Source organism: Cryptosporidium parvum, chromosome 5 (assembly GCF_000165345.1).
Source record: "Cryptosporidium parvum Iowa II chromosome 5, whole genome shotgun sequence".
In the NCBI taxonomy this organism is placed as follows: Eukaryota; Apicomplexa; class Conoidasida; order Eucoccidiorida; family Cryptosporidiidae; genus Cryptosporidium; species Cryptosporidium parvum.
Window position 1 is genome coordinate 449465 of NC_006984.1, and position 22962 is coordinate 472426.

Here is a 22962-nt window from a genome sequence, read left to right on the forward strand (position 1 = left end):
TTAAATTACACCATTCTCGTTATGCAAATCTTGCTTTTATCGCATTATACATGCAAAAGTACATATATATGCATGCATGCACAATGTGGACATATTTTTGCAATATACAGCGTAGAGGACTGAAAAAATAATGTGTGCAAATCAAGAAAAAATAAAAATAAGAAACTTAGTGAAATAAATTGTTTATGCTTAAGTTCTTTAGAAGGTAGAAAGAGGAGTTACAATTTATTTGATAGCTAATTTGACAAGAATTTATTAAGTTTAAAAAAAAAAGGTGGCGGCTTATAGGGTTTAATGCTAATGAATATATGCAGAAAAAAGGTGCGTATAAACAAAATTATATAATATTAATAATTTGGGGCGAATTAGCATTTTTTGAGTCTAATAGTTTCAAAGGTTCAAGAAATTCCCTATATATAATCTTGGGAAAAGTAAAATGGTGGCGGATAAAGAAGTTACAGAGTGTGGGGTGGAGAAAAAAGTGGTATTAAAGTATCAAGATGAATTCTTGCATGATTGGACTCTTATTTGCACGAGAATTGAGAATGGCCTGAAGTTGGGGGACCAACTAAGGCAGGCCTTAGAGGAAAGAGCATCATTGGAGGAAATGTATTCAAACGGATTAGAAAGGATTTCTTCAAAATTTTTCCCATCAGCAACTGAAAGTACAAGCATGAGCTTTGCAATAAGAACATTAAGGAATGAAACTTATAGAAGATCTCAGCAATGTAGAGAGCTTTGCGAGACCTTGAGATCCGATGTGTTAAAAGAAACATTAAATAGCATGTTGGACAATCACAAATCTGCATATGATCATTTATTATCATCTGGAAAAAGAATAACATCAGAGCTTCAGAAGAGATATATGAATTTTACTAGATTAAGAGACAATTATGGGATTGCAAGGCATAATATAGGTCAGCTAAGCTTGAGATACCACGAGTTGAATAGATCAAAATCTACACAAGAAAAGATAACTATTTTAAGCAGAGAAATACTTCGAAAAATACTTGAATTAAATGATTTAGAGAAGGAATATAACAATAGTGTTGACAACTTTGAAACTTATCACAAGTTTTATTTGACGGAAATGAAGCACATTATTGGTATTTTGGAAGATATGGATACAAAAAGAATAAAATGTATTTTGGATACTTTAATGAAAATGATGGTTTATGAAATGAGTTATGTAAGGAATTTACAGTATGACTCAGATCATTTAGTTAAATCAATACAAGAAATTGATGTTGAGGGAGATATTTATGAATTTGCAAGTAGATTTGGGAATAGTAATAAGAATAAATATTCGGAAAATAATTCGAGTAATTCAACAATTTTTACTGGAACATACAAAATAAATGCTGATCAAGTAAAGAAGGAGAGTTGGAGAGAAATATGTAAGAAAATGAATAACATAAAAATAAATGATGATGAGTTTATTACTTTATCTACATCTCAAATGGCTGAGAAAAACATTGCTCTCGATAATATGATAGACATACAAGCTATAATTTCAAATTTGGTGAATCCTGCAACCGCAATTAAAGCTCAAAAAGCTGTAAAAATTTTACTTTCTCAATTCAGTATGATAGTAAATGAGAATACGAAGAATTACATCCATGAAAATTATTTTAAAGATTTGGAATTTCAGGAAAATGTTCAAGAAGATTTGATAAAAGACGAAAAAAGTCAATCAATGGAGTCATTTTCTACAGCATGTTCAAATGAGGCAATCATATCTAAAAACAAGGATTGCAATACAGATAATATAGTTAACACAGATGAAAGTCAAACTGAAAATAACATTATTGATGTAATTAATTTTGGAAGCATTTACAAAGAGTTTATTGAGAATATAGTGAAGCTAGATAAAAGAGATAATCCAGAATCAAAGCAAATTATTGAAAAAGCACTAAACTTGATACATGACCAAGATTCTGGTTTAAAAGAGTATGAAAATTGTGATTTATATTTAAGTAAAATAATAGATGAAATTTTAAAGGCGAAAAATAATAAATTATACTTATATTTTGGTGATGAGTTGAGCCAGGCACTATTTAGGCATATGGAAATGATAATGGAACTGATCCAAAATGAAAATAATACTTGGCTATTCAGAAAAATGTTATTTATATCTGAATCTTTGATTATTGATGATATTGAGTTATTTGCAAATATATACAAACATGATATTTGGAGCGTTGTAAAGATCTGGGAGGAGACAGTCTTAGTATGCATCTCTGAACAGTTTCAGAGAAAAATCCTGGAATCTGATAATATTGAGCTTAAAAAATTCAGAATGATAAAGGATATTAATTGCTTTGACATTTTGAACAATGTTGAAAGGTTATCATGCTTAATGAAAAGATTTGGGATACCTGAAGTTCCTATTATAACATTATTTGCGAAGGTTTGTAGTCAAAATGGATTAGAAAAGAATTATTGTGATCAGTTAATTTGTAATATAAAAAATACAAAATAAGTTTATAACTTAAAATATAGCTTCAATTAATCAAGCCAATCTATCAATTAATTAACCAATAATTCCAACATAAAGTGTAGAAGTATAGTTACAATATGGATAGAAATACTATTTCCAATGAGAGAATATTGTTTCTTTAGATCTATATTAACACCTTCAAACCAGTTATTTGGAAATCCCATTATTAAAAGCATTTCTTTAGGGTGGAAGCATCTTAGATTATCATTATCTCGAGCAGTTTGGAATCTTTGATGTTCTAAAATACGAGTATTAAATATATGACTATAAGTATCGTAATAATCAATAATACTTTTTTCAATTTTTTCGTGATTTTCAGAAAAATCAAAAAGAGGACCACCACGACCTTTGGTTTCTATATAACTTTTTGTAAATGTGGTTGAAGCTTTGGAATTGATATTTACTATATCAAATTTGAAGGAAGGGTTATTTTTGATAATATTTTTGGCAAATTGTTTGAGTAAATTAAAGCTTTCATAATCTATATCATTTGATTTCATTACCACATCACTAATTGAGTTTGGTATGTTATCTATCATTTGGATTATTTGGTTATATTCATAAGGAAGAGAGCATAATAAATTTGAATATTCCAAAGGGATTTTTTCAGGTTTAAAGTCTTCGGTGTTTTTCTCTATTGAATGGGATAAAAGAACATTACTTGCAATAGACTGACAGTTTTTTTGGTAGATTGATATTTTTAATTCGTTTAATTGCTTGATCAAATTTGCAGAATCTTTTCTAACAGAAACACAGTAATACCTGACTCTCGTATTTGGAACTCCAATTAAGGTTGGCGACAGCATAAACTCAAATGTACAAAAGTTTAACTTTGACAGCATTTTTATCATTTCTTTATGAGTATTTGAAGTTTCAAAGTTTGCAACATTTTCAACAAACCAAGCCTTTGGGAGTTTGTTTTGGCCATCTAATGATAACATTAAGTCAATTAATTTTAGAAATGGTTTAGATCTTGAATCATCTGAATCTTTTCCTGAACCACCTTTAGTGAAAGGTTGACAAGGGGGACTAAGGAGCCAAATATCTGCATAAGGAATATCATTTATTTTTAAAGATTCAATATTTTTATTACATATTAAAGTATTTAAGAAATTTTTTTTATATGTAATGTTTGCATACTCATTTATTTCAAAAGCTTTAATAATATCTAGCTTTAAATCAAAGTGGTTGTCTGATTTCTAAAAAATATTTCATTAGTTAAAAGAAAAATGTTAATACGATTAAATGGAATTTAGCTGGAAATTTTTGATTTATTACTTACAGAATTAAATGAAAAAGTTGCATTTTTTATTGAAAGATGTAATCCTCCTATACCACTAAAGAATCTAATTTTCCCATTATTAGATTCAGTTCATCAAATTTTTTTAAATCAAATCAAAGCAAAAAATATTTAATAAAATAATGAAAAAATGGTTATATTTAAGAAATTGAGTCAAATTAGAAAGTTAATACATATATAAATATATATATATATATATATATATATATTTTAACAAATATTTGTAATTAAATATGTAAAGAAGCGGAATATTTAGTTTGCCATTACAAAAGTTTAAACAAATATACTGGAAATTAAATTAAGTAAACTCACTCCATTACAGAAAGCTTTTTATCTTCTTTATTAGAACATTTTTCCTCATTGTTAGCAGTCATTACTTGGTATCTCTTTTTTTTATATTATTAATTTGTTTGATCAAAAAATAAACAAGAAGTCACTAAATATGAAGAAAAATTTTGAGCGGGAATTTTTATAAATAATATGTAATTTAAGAATATTTTAAACTAAATATAACAAGTTTACAAACTTATTAGTGAGAAAAAGTTTGAGAGTAAGCCAAAGAAGGTAATAAAAATTGAGTTATGGGTAAAAGAAAGACGAAGAAGGTGGAAGTTAAGAAAAGTAAAGTACCAAAGCTTGATAAGGAGTTTAATTGTCCATTTTGTAATAATGTAAAGACTGTAGGTGTTAGAATGAATCATAAAGAGAGATTAGGACATTTGTCATGTAGAGTATGCGGTGTGGAGTATACATCTAGGATTGGTAAATTTGATGAAGCTGTTGATATATATTCAAATTGGATAGATAAATGCTATGAGGTAAATAGTATGGAGCAGTCAACTTCATCATCTGCGGTAGAACAGCCTATATTGAGTGAAGATTATGCTTTAACAGGACATAGTGGTGATAACAAGATTTCCCAAGGCTTAGGCAATGGTGATTTAGCAAATAATATGATTTACTCAAGAAACCAAAAGAAGATTTCATTTACTATGGACGATGATGTTAATGAAGATAGATATTCAAATGAGAATTCGAGTAGAGGCTTAAGGAGGATGAAGGAAGATGAAGAAGACGATTATGATGATTTACGAGATTTTATTGTAAATGATGATGAAGAAGAGGCAAAAGATAACGATAATAGTAAACAGCAGCCAAAGTCATCAAATGATGAAATAATCGAAAAGATGAAGAAAGATTTGGAAATCAATAAATCTAGGAAGATCAAAGAGGATTCAGGGGTTTTTGATATAAACAACATAACAAAGTCTTCATCAATGCCAAAATCATTTACTGTAAACGAAGATGATGGCTTGTTTAGCGATTAATATTAATTTTAAGTTATAATAAATGGCTATTTGAATCATTAAATGAGTAAGGAGTCAGTAAAATAAAAGATAATTATAATATATATGAAATGTATGAAAGAATTGATTCAACATTAAAACTTATTTGAAATATATTAAGATTATAATAAATAAGTGGATTCAATTATGGCAGATGAATTCTCATCGCTCTTAATAAGTGATTCGTCTTTTTCAAAAAGTTGTTTACCAGTGAGTTGGCTGGAATCTTGATTTTCATCTTTCCAGATTTTTTTTTCAATCATTTCTGATTTAAAAGCCATTTTCCAAAGATTAAATTGCTCTTCACTAACTCTTTCTTCTATTGGACACAAAATTCGTTCAGTTAAGCCAGAATAAACAACTTCATCATCATCATCATCGTCATCATCATCTTTTCCAATAGAATCCAAGCCAATGTTTGTATCTTCTACTTGAAATTCTTGATTAGATATTAATTTTGATGTTATATCGTCAATAAATACTTGCAAATTTTCTATTATGTCAAAAAGACAGACTCGTCCAATATAACTTTCTTTAAGTGAATCATAGTAATTAATAATTTCATCCGTATTTATATATATACATGTTGAATCATCGAATAAAATTCGATTGTCATCACTTTCTTCATCATGGTAATTGTCTATGGGACATTCGTTCATTGAATATTTTCCATCAAGAATACATATATTTATATTGTTGATTTCAGGCGGAGACTTTTCTGGGTACCCTTGATTGATAAGAAAAGCAACTTTAATTTTGATAAATTTAATACTTTCATTTTTCTCACTAGTGGGATTAATTTCATAATTGGCTTCTTTGATAAGCTGAATATTAATTATTTGACAGTTTTCTTTAGTTTCGATGCTAAGCTCTTTATCGGAGTAAATAGCTTGTAGTGCTTCTAATTCAAGATTTAGATCGTCCATATTTTAATTAATAAAGTTAACAGAAATGCCGTTTTCTTTTTTTAAGAGCGTTTTAAATTAATTGTACTGATGATTATGGCCAGTATTTTGTTAGCATAGTATTGCCTTTTAGCTTGGGAGATTGATTTTTCAATAGTATTTGACAAAATAGTTAAACCAAGAAAGCTAATAAGTTACCAATAAGCTTTTAAAATGGACAAATAACTGAAATCAAATTCTAAAGATAATTCGATTACAGCTTTTAGAGGAATTAATATTTCTTATCAAACTTTTCTCGAGTAGATTTATTAGTTAATTGCGTAGAATATTATTTTTTTTAAATTCTTTTCACGTCCCTGTAATGTGGAGGTACCGAAACAAAAAGATAAATTTGGCGGTCAAACATGCAATTAACGGAAAAAGAGAATGATTAATTAACTGATCTAAAAAGAAGTAAAAGCTATAAATATAAAAAGATAATTGAAGGTTTAAAAGAAAATGAATTTGGAGATTTTGGCCAATTTTAATTTCCAAGATTAAGCGATCTTGTTAATAGCAGTACAAGGAAGTAGTATTCTTCCTGATCTGGAAGTCTTAATACTTTTGAGAAACTCCTGTAAAAGTTCTTCACAACCGTTAAGATTTTCTTCAGGCTCCCAGGTAGGTTGTACTGGCTGTCCAGGAACTTTCCATTTGATTAAGTATTCCTTTTGTTTAGTTAGAGGTTTTTCACGAATGCTGAGTATTTGTTCAACCTCGTATTCAACAAGACTTAGCTTCTTTGATTCCCAAGAATAATCTTCATCCTTTTCAGCATAAATTGGATTTTTATCATCCAAATTATTCAAATTATTTGCGTTCTCTTTATCTTCAGTTTTTGTTGAAGATCTCCTTTCTCTTTTCCTTGTTCTAGAGTTTACCTGAGGTTTAGAAGTGGTATTATTTGAACCCTTTTGGCTAGATAAAGATGATCTTTTGTTGGAATTTGGCGGAATAGAGGATAATAAGCAGTTAGATTCTGAGTCATTTTTTTGTTCTGGAATAGCATCCTTGCTCCGTTTGCAAGAATTAGAACTTGTTTTCTTGGATTCTGTATTTGAATCAAACGCATTTTTTAAAAGAACGGGGGATTCATTAATTGTTGATATATTGTTTGTAGCGTTAGTGGTAGTATTGGAGATAGAAATAATAGCACTATCTGTTGTTGGGGATGAGCCAAGTGGAGTAGTATCTTCTGGGACTTGAATAGTTGCAGCTATAGCTTTGGAAGAGCTAGAACTTTTTCTAGAAGAGGAATTTCTATTGCTAGAGGACCCCCTTCTTTTGTTTGGAACCTGGTTCTGATCATTGGTACAGACTTCATTGGTAGTTACAGTTTGAGTGTTATCATTTGAAGGGATATGTAAGGCAGGCAATTCCTGAATAGTAGTTGGCTTTACAATATCTAAAACATTGCTATGGGCTGAATTTCCAGGGGGGTTTAGTTCTCCCTTGTTTTCCTGAGTTTTGATGGTTTCTTTAATATTGTTGAGGTTAACGGTGGCAGAGAGATTCATCTCTTCGTCATTAAGAGGTTTGTACTGTTCTTGGGAACAAGGATCAGACTTACAGATACGTTTTGTTGCTTGGGATTTAGAGCTGTTACCTCTTCCTGGACGCCATTTGGCGTTTGGCCTTAAGACTCCAAAGACTATGGAGTTATAACAAGCTAAGATACGATACACTGGTTTTTCTCTTAGTGAAAGTTTGACTAGGGACCTTTGTATTATTAGCTGTTTTTGTCTATCTGGTAAGGATTTGAATTGTCCAAAATTAGAGAGCAGCCCAACCAATGCTATTGGATTAGCTGGGATACATCTTCCCAATCTTGATGATAAGAGAATGCAGCTGTTAATAGAGGAGTTGTGTTTATTCCAACAGAGCTCGTCCTCTTCAGATGTGAAACCAATTTTTGTATCATATCCATCCCTACCTAAATAATTGTGAAGAGCTTTTAAAACTCCGTTTTTGTAAAGAATTAAAGTTATACCCTCTAATAGCCATGCACCGATAATTCGGTTATTCTGATTATACATCTCTCCGATTTCTCTATCAATCATTTCTTTAAGAGTGTTAGAATTTGTATCTCCCTTTTCTGTTTCATTTTCCACGGGAGGTTCCTGACTGGTGTAGCTTTGGGGGCATCTAGAAGTGATTGAATCAAGAGACCAGTATCTACTATTCGAAAGAGCTTTCTTAACAATCATGTGGTGAGTTTTTGGAGCCAAAATAATTGGATTTTGAATTAATGGCCTTTTAAATAAGCTCATTCTATCTGGATCGTTCCATTCATGGATAAATCCATCTTGAGTCAAAGCAATAAATTCTCCATTTAGACTAGAAAAATCAATAACTTTTCTCCCAATCAGTGATCCCTTCAAGACTTTTAGGCTAATCTTGCTTGAAAAACACTCTTCACCTCGTCTGTCTAGTTCTCTAATGGAAATCTTGGGCTTGAGATCACAGCTCTGCTCTGGCTCTTCTGTCTGAGCTTGTCTTCGATCCCAATTCCAAAGCATCCCATTTTGCAATAATATCAACCCAAAATCAGAATTAGACCCACAAAACACCTTTCTACATATAACTGGAAGGTCCAATACAATCATTTTATTATTTTTACCAATTTCACTACTTTTTTTTAGAATGATACTATTGCTTTGCCCATCAGCCAAAAGGGAGGTAATGGCCATTCCATATTTATATGGGAAAGATGGAAAGTCATCAAAGGCAATGTCCTGATACTCACTATATTCTTCAGCTCTTTCGCCCTTTTCAAAGTCTTTTTTGTACATTGGCATCATCTCTGATAGTGTTACATCAACAGTCCTGTAAAACTCATTGTCTATCTTCCTCTCAGATTGGCTTCCATCATGATTCTTTGGGTTTAGCTGAGTTAGATCTATACAGCGGACATTATTAAATCCTCCTTGGATGGATGAGCTATGCTCCACGATCCAAACTTTGCCATCATTTGCTAGGCACGCCAAAACGAAGCTTTTAATACCGAACTTGTGGTCAAAATTTGTAGCCTCCACCGCCAATGAGGTGATTCTCAACCCTCGAATATTCTTATCATCTAATTCCTTGATGCTAAGCCAACTGCCTTGGACAATACTACTCTCAAGAAGCAGCGTGTTGCTACTATTTATACTGTTTCTCTGTTCATTTCCAGATTCGGGACGCTCTTGTTGACTACCAACTAATATCCCTTGGATCTTTTGATAGTTCTCCAAATTGCCGTGAAGACTTTCATTCATATCATTAAGTGATACATAAACATGGCCATTGTTCAATAGCACCGCAATGTGATATCTAGACATGGCTAACTCTCTAACAGGAATCTGCTGAGGAAGTTTTCGCCAAAGACTGGAATAACAGAGCCGAATCCCCATATTTCCTCCACCTGAGTTAAATCCATTTGATTGAGAATATCTATCAAAACCTGCAGATAGGCCCACACCAAATCCAATGTACTCCTCCTCTATATTATAGCTTGCTAACTTTGAGTCTGGAAGTGCTTTATCCTCCTCTGACAAAAGCTCTATATCACAAACAGAAATGACTCCATTCTTTTCTACAGGAATATCATTCATACTACCTCCCTCAGACTCTGATTTACCTGTCTGCCGTACTTGGTTGCTATGAGGCCTTGATTTTCCTTTTCGTCCTTTCTGCGTACCTCCACTTCCAGTACCTTCGCTTAAATCTCCACTAACTGTTGTCATTATAACTTCCAATTATTCCTTAAATGGTTAATTCGCAGGCTAAGCCTATTACCATAAATTTGAGATTTCTTTCTTTCTTTTTCTATATTCACCCACAAACTTATTTGTGCCTGCCAAGCCCCAAGCCAAATTATCCAAATTCTTCTACCACAAATTAATTATTTACCTCTACAGCTTGACTCTTAAAACTAATTTCCAACACATATATAAATATGTACACACATGGAATTCTTATTCTAAAGTGTCAAGAGAAACTTCAACTATTCCTAATTTTTAACTTCTTCCACCTTTGATATGTACCCAATTGTGTTTAATTTGCGCATGTTCTGGCGCCAAAATTTCCCCATACCTTTTAGTACCTCCCCACTTAAACCATACTGACATTTGATTAGATTATGAATAACTGAGAAAAAAAAGAGGGAAAGGAGCAAAATTGCACAAATTAGGGAAAAGTTAATATAGAAATTAATATATATAAATACAAATAAGGAAATGCTCATAAATAATCGTGAACATTAATTAGCATATTCGTCTATATGAACAAAAAATACGTAGCTTGACACATTAGTACATATATGCATTCTATTTCCTCCTTCCTCTGAAGTTAGAGCCGCAGTTGAATACTTTTCTCTTGGCATTAGAGGTGCCTGTAGTTCTATTTGTTTGCACTGCAGACCTGGAGTAGACTGCATTATTTTGATTTGACGCGAAACCGGCGTTGATTTGATTACTAACTAGTCGATCATAGTTGTATTGCTGACCTTGTAGTAATTGGTTTGGGTTTCTGCATATAGGATCTTCTTGGAATAAGTGAGCGTGGAGCTGTAGGTTGTTCTGAAAGTGCTGATATTGTAAATTATGATTATGATAAGAATAGGCTTGATTAGGGATTTGCTGTTGCAAAACATTATGGTTGTGGATATTGAATTGATTAGGATGATGAAATTGGATTTGATTCTGTGGATACGGCCTATTATTTATTTGGTTAAAGTTATTATTTCGAGAAGTGAAGATTGGTCTACTTTCTTGTTCGATTTCGACTACTTTATCTTTAACATTTGTTCGATTTAGAGAGCTTTTTGTAAACTCTAAAAGATAAGATATATTAAAAAGCTTATTGCTAGGGATAATAATGTTAGTTTTCAAGTATTGGTTTCTGTTGATTTGAGCTATAGAGTTAGAATCTTCTGGAAAAATGAGGAATTTGCTTTCTGTTGATGAAATCATATCTTTGATTTTGGATCCTTTAGAAAACATTGGAGCTTGCCTACCACAATTTACGTGGCCAGTTTGATTGCAATTCAAGCAAATACAAAGCTTAGAATTGTTGATTTGTATATCGAATTTCTTTCTTTTTGAAAAGCTGAACAAATTTTCAATTAGGTTTCTTTCAGTAAATATATTCTCCCTTTCCATTCTAGTTGGTAATAGTAGCTGTTGATTAAAGTAACCATATTTAGTATCACAATCTTTAATTTGGTGTCCTTTAAGTAAACATTTAAAACATCTATTAGCTTTACAGTTTTTAGCCTTTCTATCACATTTAGAAGACCCACAAAACTGGCATCTGCCACTGCTTGTACTTTTTTTAATTCCATTTGTTATTAAGTATAAATTAATTAAACCATCTCTTGCGTTTTGCTCACTATCAAAAGTACGTGAATAAAATCCCTTATTCTCAGATAAGCCCTTTAGAACTTCATTAATATGAGACAAACAATTTTTTTCACTTACATCTTCATCATTAGATGGACTAGAAACATCTTTAACATGAGCAAAAACAACTTCCTGATCCGATTTTCCAGATTTGTTCAAATAAAACCTAGATTCTAACATCTTCACATGTTTTGGAGGATTTTCGTATCTTAAAAAAGATGGCCATATATTTGGCCCCATTTCTTTATATAAGTTCCATAATTCCAAACTAACAATGCTTTCTAATTCACTATCCTGTAAATTCTTAATCTTTTCAATCGATTTACAATTACTTAACTCAAACTTTGAAATATCAAAATCCCAGTCATCTGAATCACCTTGAACATCATTTTGATGCTGATATTTAATACTCTGGTTATCTTCATAATCTTCGTCATCATCATTAATTTCTCCATCAGACTTTATTTCAGACCTATATATGCTAGTTTTGGCATCATCGTCGCTCGTCTTTTGAGTACACTTTTCTGTTTCTGAACCGATTTTGTCAAACTCATATTCAAACCTGTTATCTTCTGCTTGATCCAAATCATGTTTCACCTCCTCTCCTTCAAGATCAATTGTAAATAGTTCTTCAACCTGCGTCATTTCTAATCTTCTTTTCAGTTTTTTTCACATATGAAAGTTCAGTGTTATAAAGTAGAAAAGTAAAGACGGAGATGTAACACAAAACTTAGCGTATTGTTTGTATATTAGTCAACCAAATTGAAAATTTCATCAACATAAAACGTTCTAGTGGCGTAATTGATTGTTAGTATTTAACAAGTTTAAACTATCCATACATAAATCTTTTGAATCCCAAATCCCTCCAGCAATAACTCTTAGAAAATACTGATTAGAAATAGTGACAACTTTATAATGTAGCGTATTAACAATTTCAAATAAATGGGTAAATGTTATTAATAGATTTTAAGAACAAATGTTAAAATGGACACCTCCGCAAGTTATCTGAAGCACTAATTCTATTAGAAGCTGCTGAAAATAGCCTCAGTTTAAAAATACTCCTCTTACTCTGCATTAAAGATAAAGAAATGAATATGTAAGCTCTTAACGCAGTAATTTACACGTAGTTTTACTTCTAGCTACAGCTAAAAGAAATTTACCGTATAGTTGCTATAACTTTTAAAGATTTACTATATTAAGAACCTTAGTGTGGTTTATTACTATAATATTTTTTTATTATAATATAATAATAAATCATTTTGATTAAATATTTTTTCAAATTAACTTTGGAAAATAGATGTGGCGCCAAATCTGGCCATTTAATATTATATACGGTATTTTTGTCTACGGAAAGCTAGTAATGACTATTGAGGAGGGCTATGTAATATATCTAGTGCACTTTTTTTTTTACATTAAAGTTTTTTAAAATAGAGTACATACAAAACTTGAGATATTCATTTATGTTAATATCTCTTGAGCATTTTTCTAACCTTAGATAAAATAGATAGCAGAAATTGTATATAAGGGTAACAACAAAATATCTTAAATAAATTTGGATTGCACTCAATATAACAAAGCAATACTAAATTTATGTTGAATAAATACGTGAATTATAATAAATAATACATTTAAATGTAAAGTTTGTGCGCGAGTGTAACTTGAATTATTCTCGAGAAATATTTGCAATTGTAATTAAGAATGGATTTATTTTGGCATAAATTTACTTGTAGTATATTATTGCTTATATCTGCTATACTTGGATATTTCTTTCCAGCTAAGATTGATAATGATGAGAAGAATAAGGGACGTAAAAGCAAGATTCTTCCAATTATGACTGCTTTTGGAGCAGGAGCTTTTATTGCACTGGCACTTGTTCATCTCATTCCAGACGCAATAGAAGATTCAAGCTCTGGATTATTGTCTTTTAAAATAGCAGGCATTGAGGTTAATTGTGTTTGCCATTTAATTTTGTTGGGTTTCTTATTTTCGATAATTTTTGAGAGTATTGCTGATGAGTATTTTGGGTCAAATGGAATACATGGTCATAGCCACACTAGGCATAACACAGATTCTAATCATATGAAAGATAACATAAACTCCAATATGATGAGTACTAACGTCTCATCCGAGTATTCATCAGATGAAGATTCATGTATTATTGATAAATTTGGCACAGATTTAACAGCTGGTAGGGAAAATTCATCGTTATGCATATCTGGTTCAATTAATAAAAACCCAACATTATCATCAAAGAAAGCCAGAGTAAATTTGGCAGAGAATGATAATGGATTGAAGGCAGAATTAGGCAAAAGCTCAGTTGGATTTGTTTTGGTTTGTGCATTATTCTTCCATTCTCTATTTGAAGGTATGGTTGTTGGAACTTCAAAAAGTATTATGGGCACTTGGATGATTACCTGCGTTATTTTTGCTCATAAGTGGATTGAAATTTTAATTGTATATATGACTCTTATTTCAAAGGGCATTAACCCTTTGGCTTACATTATTATTCTTTCTTTTGGATCACCTTTAGGCGCAATGATTGGAGCCATTGTTATTATCTCAAATTCAGTTGCATCAGCTGTTTGTTCAGCTCTTGCAGCAGGGACAATACTTTATGTTGCTTGTATTGAAGTTATACCAGATGTTTTTAATGACAAGCACTCAATCCGCACTCTTATAAAGTTAGGATCTTTTGTTACTGGGATTCTAACTGTTTCTACGATTACCTTAGTTAGCGAAATAGTAGAGAATTCTTATTAAACGTTAATGGTTCTTGGTTTAATTTTTTTGATTCTCTTTTGTTCAATTGGCCACTTCTAATAAATACGTTCTATTCAGAGTTGGCTCCTACTTTTACTTCAATTCAAATTTGTTTATTTAAAATTTAATCACTTAAAATTTTACAATCTCCCGCATCTTCTATGTAGCGTTTTCTTGCATGCATGCAACAATTAATTCATGTGGACAAATAAATTAAGAGGGAAATAATTTAAAAGAATAAGAGGACAAATTAATGGCTTAATAAAAATTTATATTTATTTATGTAAAGTAGATTTTTGGACCCGAATTTTTTATATAATGGTTTTGGGCGAAGTTTCTGGTTTATCAAAACCTCGTGTAAGTTTTCGAATAGCAGCTTCTTTGAAAGTAAAGCCAAACACGCAGGATGATGTTGACTAAATTTGAATTTGCTACATATTTAGATAGATGAATTGAGGCAATTCTTCAAGATTGTAGATAGAGATAAAGCAGGAAAAATTTCTGAAGAGAAGATAATACATATGTTAAATGCTATTGGGGTGCAATTAACAAAAAGAGATAAACTTGCAATTAAAGCAGGTAAGACTTTGACAATTTAAAGACGAATTAATAATTCATGAAATTGAATTTCTATTTTAGAGTCCAACGAGAGAGGTCTTTACACTGTTGATGATTTAATTAGAATTGGTGAGGTTGTTTATAATGACAGAGCTATTGCCAGGGATTTGGTGGAATCATTGCAATCAATCTCCAATGGAAAAGATACAATAAGTTCTGCCGAATTGAGAAAACATCTCTTAAACATTGGGTCAATCATTAAATTAACACCAGAAGAAGTGAACTGTATACTAAGTGATATCGGCGAAAGTAACATAAACATCTATGATTTTGTGTCCTATTGTATTTCAGAATAAAACACATAGACAACGAAGGGAATAATCTAAAAACGCAATCAATCTTCCTAAATATAATGTAAAATCAGAAGATCCGTTTATTTGTCCTCAGCTATGCATACAGAGTACACATATGTAGGATCAGGTCTGTCCATTTTCGTCATTTTAAACATTATACTAAGTGTATTTTATGATTATGCGTTTAATATACTTAATTATATAATTTATATAAAGGTTTTTCTTTTTTTTTTTTTGAAAAATAGATTAATTCTTATTTAAACAAAATTAGTTCAAAAAGCTTTAAATATTCATGTGAATCAATACATTATTTTAATAACTGTCATTTATCGGTAATATATACATTTGAATTTAAAGTTCAACTCAAAATATCCTGTTTTGGGAATAAATTTAATTTTTTTTCATATTTGTTGAGAAGTGGTCATAATCGTTACAAATAGTCAGAAAGACGCTTAAAGTATTTGTCTCTGATACTTTATTAAATCATATTAATTAGACGTTAATAACATATGCAATTTTAATTTAGTAATAAATATCAACAAAAAATTAAGGCGGTATATTCTGGAATTTAAAATTTGTTTTCGATAATTTAATGCATGACATATTAAGATGTCAACAAAAAATTATTTTCAAATAATAAAAGTGAATAAACAAACATAATAGTAATAAAATAATCTATTACAGAACTCTATAATTTTTTTTCCAGTAAATCATTAATCAGTTGTATCGGATTATTATTATTTTTTTTACAAATTTAATTATTTATTAATTTATAATGTAAAATTTCTCCCCACATTTCTTGAATTGTAGTGCTAAATAGTATTTCAGAGATAATATTTATAAAAATATATGCCGGCACTTAATATTACGTAATTGCATGCAAATAAATAATATTTTTTTAAAAATATGTTTATTTCAAGTAATGAGATTTTAGATAATTGTAAAAAATATAAAGAAAATGAAGCAGAATAGAAAATACTTTAATAATGGCATTATTATCTGACTTCATTGAAAAATCATACTTGAATATACTGAAAAATATTGATAACTTTGAATATTCAGAATGCAATGACCCACTAATAAAACAACAGAAAAGAGCAAATAATGAGTTGGAATCGTTACTTTTTGATCATGTAAGTTTCTTGGATGATTAAAAGAAATTTAATTGGCAAGTAAAACGAATATTAAGTGCCATTAAATAATGATAGTAATAAATAATTGACTTTTAATTAATAGAAGAATAGTGGAGAAATCTTATCTAAAAAAGATTCAATTTTGGGTGAACTTGCTACTCTTAAAGAAGCTCAAGAAAAAAAATTATATCAAAGAAAAAAGAGTAAATATGTCAAAATAAATATGATAAAACATTTGATTAAAGGTGAGTTATTATATATAATAAAGATTAAAGTTTAATAGACTTTACAAATTGCAGAGAATTTGGATTCTTTGAATATAATCAAGAGCAAATCTCAGAATATTAGGATTTAAATACTGAAGACATAAATTTATATTAATCCTTCTTTGTTACTTTTTTAGTCATTTAAACTATTTAATAGCCATAAAATCCTTCTTTTTGCATTAATTCAATATGACGTTCATTCTCCAAACTTAGCATGTTAATCGTTTTATCCATTAACTTTCTAGTCTTTATATCAATAAGCTTTGCCATGGAATATCTACTTATTAATTCGTCATCTGTAGCATACCTAGGATTGAATGGCGTTTCATGAGAATATACATACATTCTAGTTTCATTATAAAGCTGATCCACTTCCTTTCTTGTATCATCCAAGTAATCATAAAGAGGTTCCTGCAAATAATTTGAGAGTCTATTCTTCAATTTAATTATTCCTGTATCAATTTTATGACGAAATTCTTTAATTTTCTTTAGATATTCAATACTTTTTTCTTTTTCACTTAACATGTTTTTTTTGTTAGTTACCCACAGTAAATATGTTTAAAGCTTTAGTGATTATTTTTTTTCCTCGCTGCCTTTTCTTTCAATTTTGCATTTTAAACTCTTAATTTTGGGGTTGATGTAATTACATCAACCTTTTACTACTTTTGATACTAGAAAGATTCTCACCATGCATTAAATGACCTGTTAGGGCGGGAAATTTTAATCACAATTCACTGTAAGCACTAAGAGCAATATAATCAAGGATGACTAGTTTAAAGTAAACGAATAAAAAAAGATAATAAAAAAACAAAACATAAATATAAAAATGCATTATTACCTTTTGTGAGTGTTAAATTCAATAAAACATTTCGATAACTTATTCATAGATAAATTTTCGAATTTTAGATACTTGGCGGCATGTGTGTAAAATAACATGCAAAAAAATAATAATTTAATATATAAGAACTAAAGAAAATTTGACTAAAGTTGTTAGGCCAAATGGTTAATTTGTTTAGACTACAATGAAGTAGCTAATAATGTTTTTTTATAATTAATAGAGTAGAGAGCGTTTCTTTAATTGTAAATAATACAACTTTTATTAACCACTATTAAAGTACATAAGTTACCATTTTAATCTTCAAAATCTGCAAAAATTTACTGTTTTATTAACCAATTAGTTTAATTGTTTTCCATAAAGAATAAAAATAATCATTAATAGAGTTTTCAATTAGGTGCTTCTTTTTTTATTGGAATCGGAGGGCTTTTCTTTATAGGAGCAGGAGCAGTAGGAGCGTCTTTTTTCATAGGCGGCGCAGATGGTAAATCTTTTTTCATTGGTGGAGAAGTTGGTGCACCCTTTTTCATTGTTGGAGATAATGGAGCATCCTTTTTCGCAGGCGGTATAGCTGGGGCATCCTTAGCTGGAGAATCTGGAGCAGCTGGGGCATCTTTCTTCATTGGAGGTGCAGCAGGAGCGTCCTTCTTCATTGGTGGTACAGCGGGAGCATCTTTTTTGGCTGGTGGAGGAGCTGGGGCATCCTTTGCTGGAGATTCTGGAGCTGGTGGAGCATCCTTCTTCATTGGAGGTGCAGCAGGAGCATCCTTCTTCATTGGAGGTGCAGCAGGAGCGTCCTTCTTCATTGGTGGTGCAGCAGGAGCGTCTTTTTTTGCCGGAGGAGCAGCTGGGATATCCTTTGCTGGAGATTCTGGAGGGACTGGAGCATCTTTCTTCATTGGAGGTGCAGCAGGAGCGTCCTTCTTCATTGGTGGAGGAGCTGGAGCGTCTTTTTTGGCTGGTGGAGAAGCAGGAGCATCCTTTGCTGGAGGAGCTGGGGCATCCTTCTTAGCTGGAGGGGCAACAGGAGCATCCTTTGCTGGAGGAGCTGGGGCATCCTTCTTAGCTGGAGGTGCAGCAGGAGCATCCTTCTTCATCGGTGGTGCAGCGGGAGCATCCTTTGCTGGAGATTCTGGAGCTGGGGCATCCTTCTTAGCTGGAGGTGCAGCAGGAGCGTCTTTTTTAGCTGGCGGAGCAGCTGGGGCATCCTTCTTAGCTGGAGGTGCAGCAGGAGCGTCTTTTTTAGCTGGCGGAGCAGCTGGGGTATCCTTCTTAGCTGGAGGTGCAGCAGGAGCGTCTTTTTTAGCTGGTGGAGCAGCAGGAGCATCTTTCTTAGCTGGTGGAGCAGCAGGAGCAGCCGGGGCATCTTTCTTCATTGGTGGAGCAGCAGGAGCGTCTTTTTTAGCTAACGGAGAAGCTGGGGCATCCTTTGCTGGAGATTCTGGAGCTGGCGGAGCATCTTTCTTCACTGGTGGAGCGGCAGGAGCGTCTTTTTTAGCTGGCGGAGCAGCAGGGGCATCCTTCTTAGCTGGAGGTGCAGCAGGAGCGTCTTTTTTAGCTGGTGGAGCAGCAGGAGCATCTTTCTTAGCTGGAGGAGCAGCAGGAGCAGCAGGAGCATCCTTCTTAGCTGGAGGAGCAGCAGGAACAGCTGGGGCATCCTTCTTCATTGGTGGAGCAGCAGGAGCATCTTTCTTAGCTGGAGGAGCAGTAGGAACAGCTGGGGCATCTTTCTTTAGTGGAGCGGTAGGAGCATCCTTTTTAGCCGGAGGAGCAGCTGGGGCATCCTTTGCTGGAGATTCTGGAGCTGGTGGAGCATCTTTCTTCATTGGAGGTGAAGCAGGAGCGTCCTTCTTCACTGGTGGAGCAGCAGGAACAGCCGGGGCATCCTTCTTAGCTGGAAGTGCAGCAGGAGCGTCTTTCTTCATTGGTGGTGCAGCGGGAGCGTCTTTTTTAGCTGGTGGTGGAACTGGGGCATCCTTTTTAGCTGGAGATTCTGGGGCTGGCGGGGCATCCTTTGCTGGAGGTGCAGCAGGAGCATCCTTCTTCATTGGAGGTGCAGCAGGAACGTCCTTCTTCATCGGTGGTGCAGCGGGAGCATCCTTCTTAGCTGGCGGAGCAGTAGGAACAGCCGGAGCATCTTTCTTCATTGGAGGCGCAGCAGGAGCATCCTTTTTAGCCGGAGGAGCAGCTGGGGCATCCTTCTTAGCTGGAGGTGCAGTAGGAACAGCTGGGGCATCCTTTTTAGCTGGCGGAGCAGCAGGAGCAGCAGGAGCATCCTTCTTTAGTGGTGCGGCAGGAGCAGCTGGGGCATCCTTTTTAGCTGGCGGAGCAGCAGGAGCAGCAGGAGCATCCTTCTTAGCTGGCGGAGCAGCAGGAGCAGCAGGAGCATCCTTCTTAGCTGGAGGAGTAGCAGGAACAGCTGGGGCATCCTTCTTCATTGGTGGAGCAGCAGGAGCATCTTTCTTAGCTGGAGGAGCAGCAGGAGTAGCAGGAGTAGCAGGAGCATCCTTCTTAGCTGGAGGAGTAGCAGGAACAGCTGGGGCATCCTTCTTCATTGGTGGAGCAGCAGGAGCATCTTTCTTAGCTGGAGGAGCAGTAGGAACAGCTGGGGCATCTTTCTTTAGTGGAGCGGTAGGAGCATCCTTCTTAGCCGGAGGAGCAGCTGGGGCATCCTTTGCTGGAGATTCTGGAGCTGGTGGAGCACCTTTCTTCATTGGAGGTGCAGCAGGAGCGTCCTTCTTCATCGGTGGTGCAGCGGGAGCATCCTTTGCTGGAGGAGTTGGGGCATCCTTCTTTAGTGGAGCAGCAGGAGCATCCTTCTTAGCTGGAGGAGCAGCGGGAGCATCCTTTTTAGCTGGTGGGGCAACAGGAGCAGCTGGGGCATCCTTCTTTAGAGGAGCAGCTGGGGCATCCTTCTTAGCTGGAGGAGCAGCAGGAGCAGCTGGGGCATCCTTTTTAGCTGGCGGAGCAGCAGGAGCAGCAGGAGCATCCTTCTTTAGCGGAGCAGCTGGGGCATCCTTCTTAGCTGGAGGAGCAGCAGGAGCAGCTGGGGCATCCTTCTTTAGTGGTGCGGCAGGAGCAGCTGGGGCATCCTTTTTAGCTGGCGGAGCAGCAGGAGCAGCAGGAGCATCCTTCTTTAGCGGAGCAGCAGGGGCATCCTTCTTAGCTGGAGGAGCAGCAGGAGCAGCTGGGGCATCCTTTTTAGCTGGAGGAGCAGCAGGAGCAGCTGGGGCATCCTTTTTAGCTGGAGGAGCAGCAGGAGCAGCAGGAGCATCCTTCTTTAGCGGAGCAGCAGGGGCATCCTTCTTAGCTGGAGGAGCAGCAGGAGCAGCAGGAGCAGCAGGGGCATCCTTTTTAGCTGGAGGAGCAGCAGGAGCAGCTGGGGCATCCTTCTTTAGCGGAGCAGCTGGGGCATCCTTCTTTAGTGGTGCGGCAGGAGCGTCCTTTTTAGCTGGAGGAGCAGCTGGAGTAGTTGGGGCATCCTTCTTTAGTGGTGCGGCAGGAACATCCTTCTTTAGTGGCGCTGCAGGAGCATCTTTCTTTGCTGGTGGAGCAGTAGGAGCAACTGGGGCATCCTTCTTTAGCGGAGCAGCAGGGGCATCCTTCTTAGCTGGAGGAGCAGCAGGAGCAGCTGGGGCATCCTTCTTAGCTGGAGGAGCAGCAGGAGCAGCTGGGGCATCCTTCTTTAGCGGAGCAGCTGGGGCATCCTTTTTAGCTGGCGGAGCAGCAGGAGCAGCAGGAGCATCCTTCTTTAGTGGCGCAGCAGGGGCTTCTTTCTTTGCTGGAGGCACAACTAGAGCGTCCTTTTTAGCTGGTGGAGCAGCTGGGGCATCTTTTTTGGAAATTAGTGAAGGCTCATTGCTTTCCAAGCTTGATTTTATAGTTTCAGATGCCTTGGAATTACTTGAATTTAAATCTATAGAGTTATCTTTGTGGCCAGCAGAGCTTAAATTTTGCTCCTTATTACTTAAAATAGCGCTAGAGTTCTTGGAAGCAGAGATAGAAGGCGACTTCAAAGAGGATGAGACGGACTTACCAACAGATTCAACCATTTCCTTAACTTCTCCGATTGGTTTTTCAATATTTTCGATAAATTTATGAATACTTCCCTCTTTTTTAGAAATATCTGTTTTACTTTGTTCAATATGGCTCTTGCTAGTATTTAATTTCGATACTGAAGCATTTGATTTGCTTTGAGGCAAAGCCTGCGATAAAGCTTTTGATGATTCCAAAGAAGAACGACTTACTTGGGAATGAGTCTTTGAATGATCCATGGATGGCATCTTAGATTGTGATTGTTTTGGTGTTGAAAGTTTATCAGATTTTCCAGATTCTAATTGAGACTTGTGCTTAGAATACTCACTCTCTGGATTAATGTCACTTTCATCGTTAATTTTGCTTGATGAGGGCATTGAATGTTTAGATCCTATAATGTTTTGTTGAATACTTTCAGGATGCTCCGAATTTTTATTAGCTTCTATCCTTAATCTTTCTTCATTTAACTTGGCTGCTCTACTCTTTTTCTCAAATTCAATAATGTTTTCTTGAAGATGTTTAATGGAATCATCCAATTTTGGCTCTAATAAATAAATTCTTTGTTGAACTGCTCTCTCTACTAATGCCTTAGAAATATTCAAAGCATTTTCTTCTGGGTTATCAAGTAAGTACTTCAATGTATAAGAAATGTAATGCACGCATGCATCCAAACATTTTTGGCTATAATTCAAATTACTACTCAAGTTCTTTGAGTCCATTGTTCGATTGGCTTTAAGGGCATCTTGAGCAGATTTGAGTGACTCTTCTAGACGGTAATTTTCATCTTGGAGAATCTCATTCTGCTCCTTGAGCTTTTCAAAAAGCTGCCTTAATTGAGAATAATTATCTCTATATCTTCTTACAGTTTCTTGAGCATCCGAGCCTGTAACAAAATGTTCTGAATGCTGTCCTCTATGAGTATCGCTAACGCCCATACAACTTGATAGTATACTACCACCCAAGCCTTTTTTAAAGCATCTTGCAATTGAAGACCCTCTTGTACTATCCAAACCAGAATTTATTGCGCTTGTTGGCCTACTTTTTGAATTTTTAGAATTGAACATAGTCTGGTCAAGAGGTGGAACAGAACTTTGACGATAATTCATTGCTAAAGACTCTGTACTTCTTCTATTGTTTGGCGATAAACGAGAGCTTGCTCTGTTTTTATCATTGTAGAACGTACTCATTGATTAGGCCTTTACTAAATCAAATTTTATTTCATTTAAACAAATACAATTTTTTCCACTAGTTTTTATATCCCAATTTTTTATTTATTTTACGATTTTTATTTTTTTAAATATCAATTCTTCACACTTTTTTTTTTAGATATTTTATTATTCAATCTAAATGCATGTAATTTGTAATGAAAAAGTACCGGTAATTCAGGCGGGAAAAGACACGTATTATTTGATAATTATATAAATAAATTTATATTAACTTGTAAAATTATTTGCCAAATATAGAATTTGAGAAAAATTTATTATTATTTTTTTTTTTATCAGGGAAAATTATGTGTGATTAGAATTTACGTAGTGGCAATTACTATATATT

The 22962-nt window shown here is 34.1% G+C and overlaps 10 protein-coding genes across 10 annotated transcripts; 4 read left to right on the forward strand and 6 right to left on the reverse strand.

Moving 5' to 3' along the window:
- Positions 1-436: 436 nt before the first annotated feature.
- Positions 437-2482, forward strand: cgd5_2090 (FCH domain containing protein; the record flags this gene model as incomplete). The annotated part of the gene is made up of 1 exon (XM_626149.1): positions 437-2482. The coding sequence occupies one exon, from the start codon at positions 437-439 to the stop codon at positions 2480-2482; it is 2046 nt and encodes a 681-aa protein (XP_626149.1).
- A 47-nt stretch (positions 2483-2529) lies between these two features.
- Positions 2530-3441, reverse strand: cgd5_2100 (DNA methyltransferase PMT1 - like protein; the record flags this gene model as incomplete). Its single annotated transcript, XM_001388235.1, has 1 exon — positions 2530-3441. A coding segment is annotated over one exon (912 nt), but the record flags the coding sequence as incomplete, so codon positions are not given.
- A 940-nt stretch (positions 3442-4381) lies between these two features.
- On the forward strand, positions 4382-5128 carry cgd5_2110 (protein with conserved N-terminal localized cysteine-rich domain; predicted archaeo-eukaryotic ribosomal protein; the record flags this gene model as incomplete). The annotated part of the gene is made up of 1 exon (XM_626150.1): positions 4382-5128. One exon carries the CDS (start codon positions 4382-4384, stop codon positions 5126-5128), a length of 747 nt encoding a protein of 248 aa, XP_626150.1.
- A 140-nt stretch (positions 5129-5268) lies between these two features.
- On the reverse strand, positions 5269-6072 carry cgd5_2120 (hypothetical protein; the record flags this gene model as incomplete). Its single annotated transcript, XM_626151.1, has 1 exon — positions 5269-6072. The coding sequence occupies one exon, from the start codon at positions 6070-6072 to the stop codon at positions 5269-5271; it is 804 nt and encodes a 267-aa protein (XP_626151.1).
- A 515-nt stretch (positions 6073-6587) lies between these two features.
- Positions 6588-9815, reverse strand: cgd5_2130 (chromatin associated proein with a chromodomain at the C-terminus; the record flags this gene model as incomplete). Its single annotated transcript, XM_626152.1, has 1 exon — positions 6588-9815. One exon carries the CDS (start codon positions 9813-9815, stop codon positions 6588-6590), a length of 3228 nt encoding a protein of 1075 aa, XP_626152.1.
- Positions 9816-10397: 582 nt separating this feature from the next.
- Positions 10398-12116, reverse strand: cgd5_2140 (hypothetical protein; the record flags this gene model as incomplete). Its single annotated transcript, XM_626153.1, has 1 exon — positions 10398-12116. The coding sequence occupies one exon, from the start codon at positions 12114-12116 to the stop codon at positions 10398-10400; it is 1719 nt and encodes a 572-aa protein (XP_626153.1).
- Positions 12117-13169: 1053 nt separating this feature from the next.
- cgd5_2150 (protein with signal peptide and 8 transmembrane domains; possible ZIP zinc transporter family member) lies at positions 13170-14231 on the forward strand (the record flags this gene model as incomplete). The annotated part of the gene is made up of 1 exon (XM_626154.1): positions 13170-14231. One exon carries the CDS (start codon positions 13170-13172, stop codon positions 14229-14231), a length of 1062 nt encoding a protein of 353 aa, XP_626154.1.
- Positions 14232-14674: 443 nt separating this feature from the next.
- On the forward strand, positions 14675-15145 carry cgd5_2160 (hypothetical protein; the record flags this gene model as incomplete). The annotated part of the gene is made up of 2 exons (XM_001388236.1): positions 14675-14812; positions 14870-15145. Coding segments are annotated over 2 exons (414 nt in total), but the record flags the coding sequence as incomplete, so codon positions are not given.
- A 1546-nt stretch (positions 15146-16691) lies between these two features.
- cgd5_2170 (hypothetical protein) lies at positions 16692-17066 on the reverse strand (the record flags this gene model as incomplete). The annotated part of the gene is made up of 1 exon (XM_626155.1): positions 16692-17066. One exon carries the CDS (start codon positions 17064-17066, stop codon positions 16692-16694), a length of 375 nt encoding a protein of 124 aa, XP_626155.1.
- Positions 17067-17765: 699 nt separating this feature from the next.
- On the reverse strand, positions 17766-22598 carry cgd5_2180 (large low complexity protein with proline/alanine-rich repeat; the record flags this gene model as incomplete). The annotated part of the gene is made up of 1 exon (XM_626156.1): positions 17766-22598. One exon carries the CDS (start codon positions 22596-22598, stop codon positions 17766-17768), a length of 4833 nt encoding a protein of 1610 aa, XP_626156.1.
- Between the last annotated feature and the right edge of the window lie 364 nt (positions 22599-22962).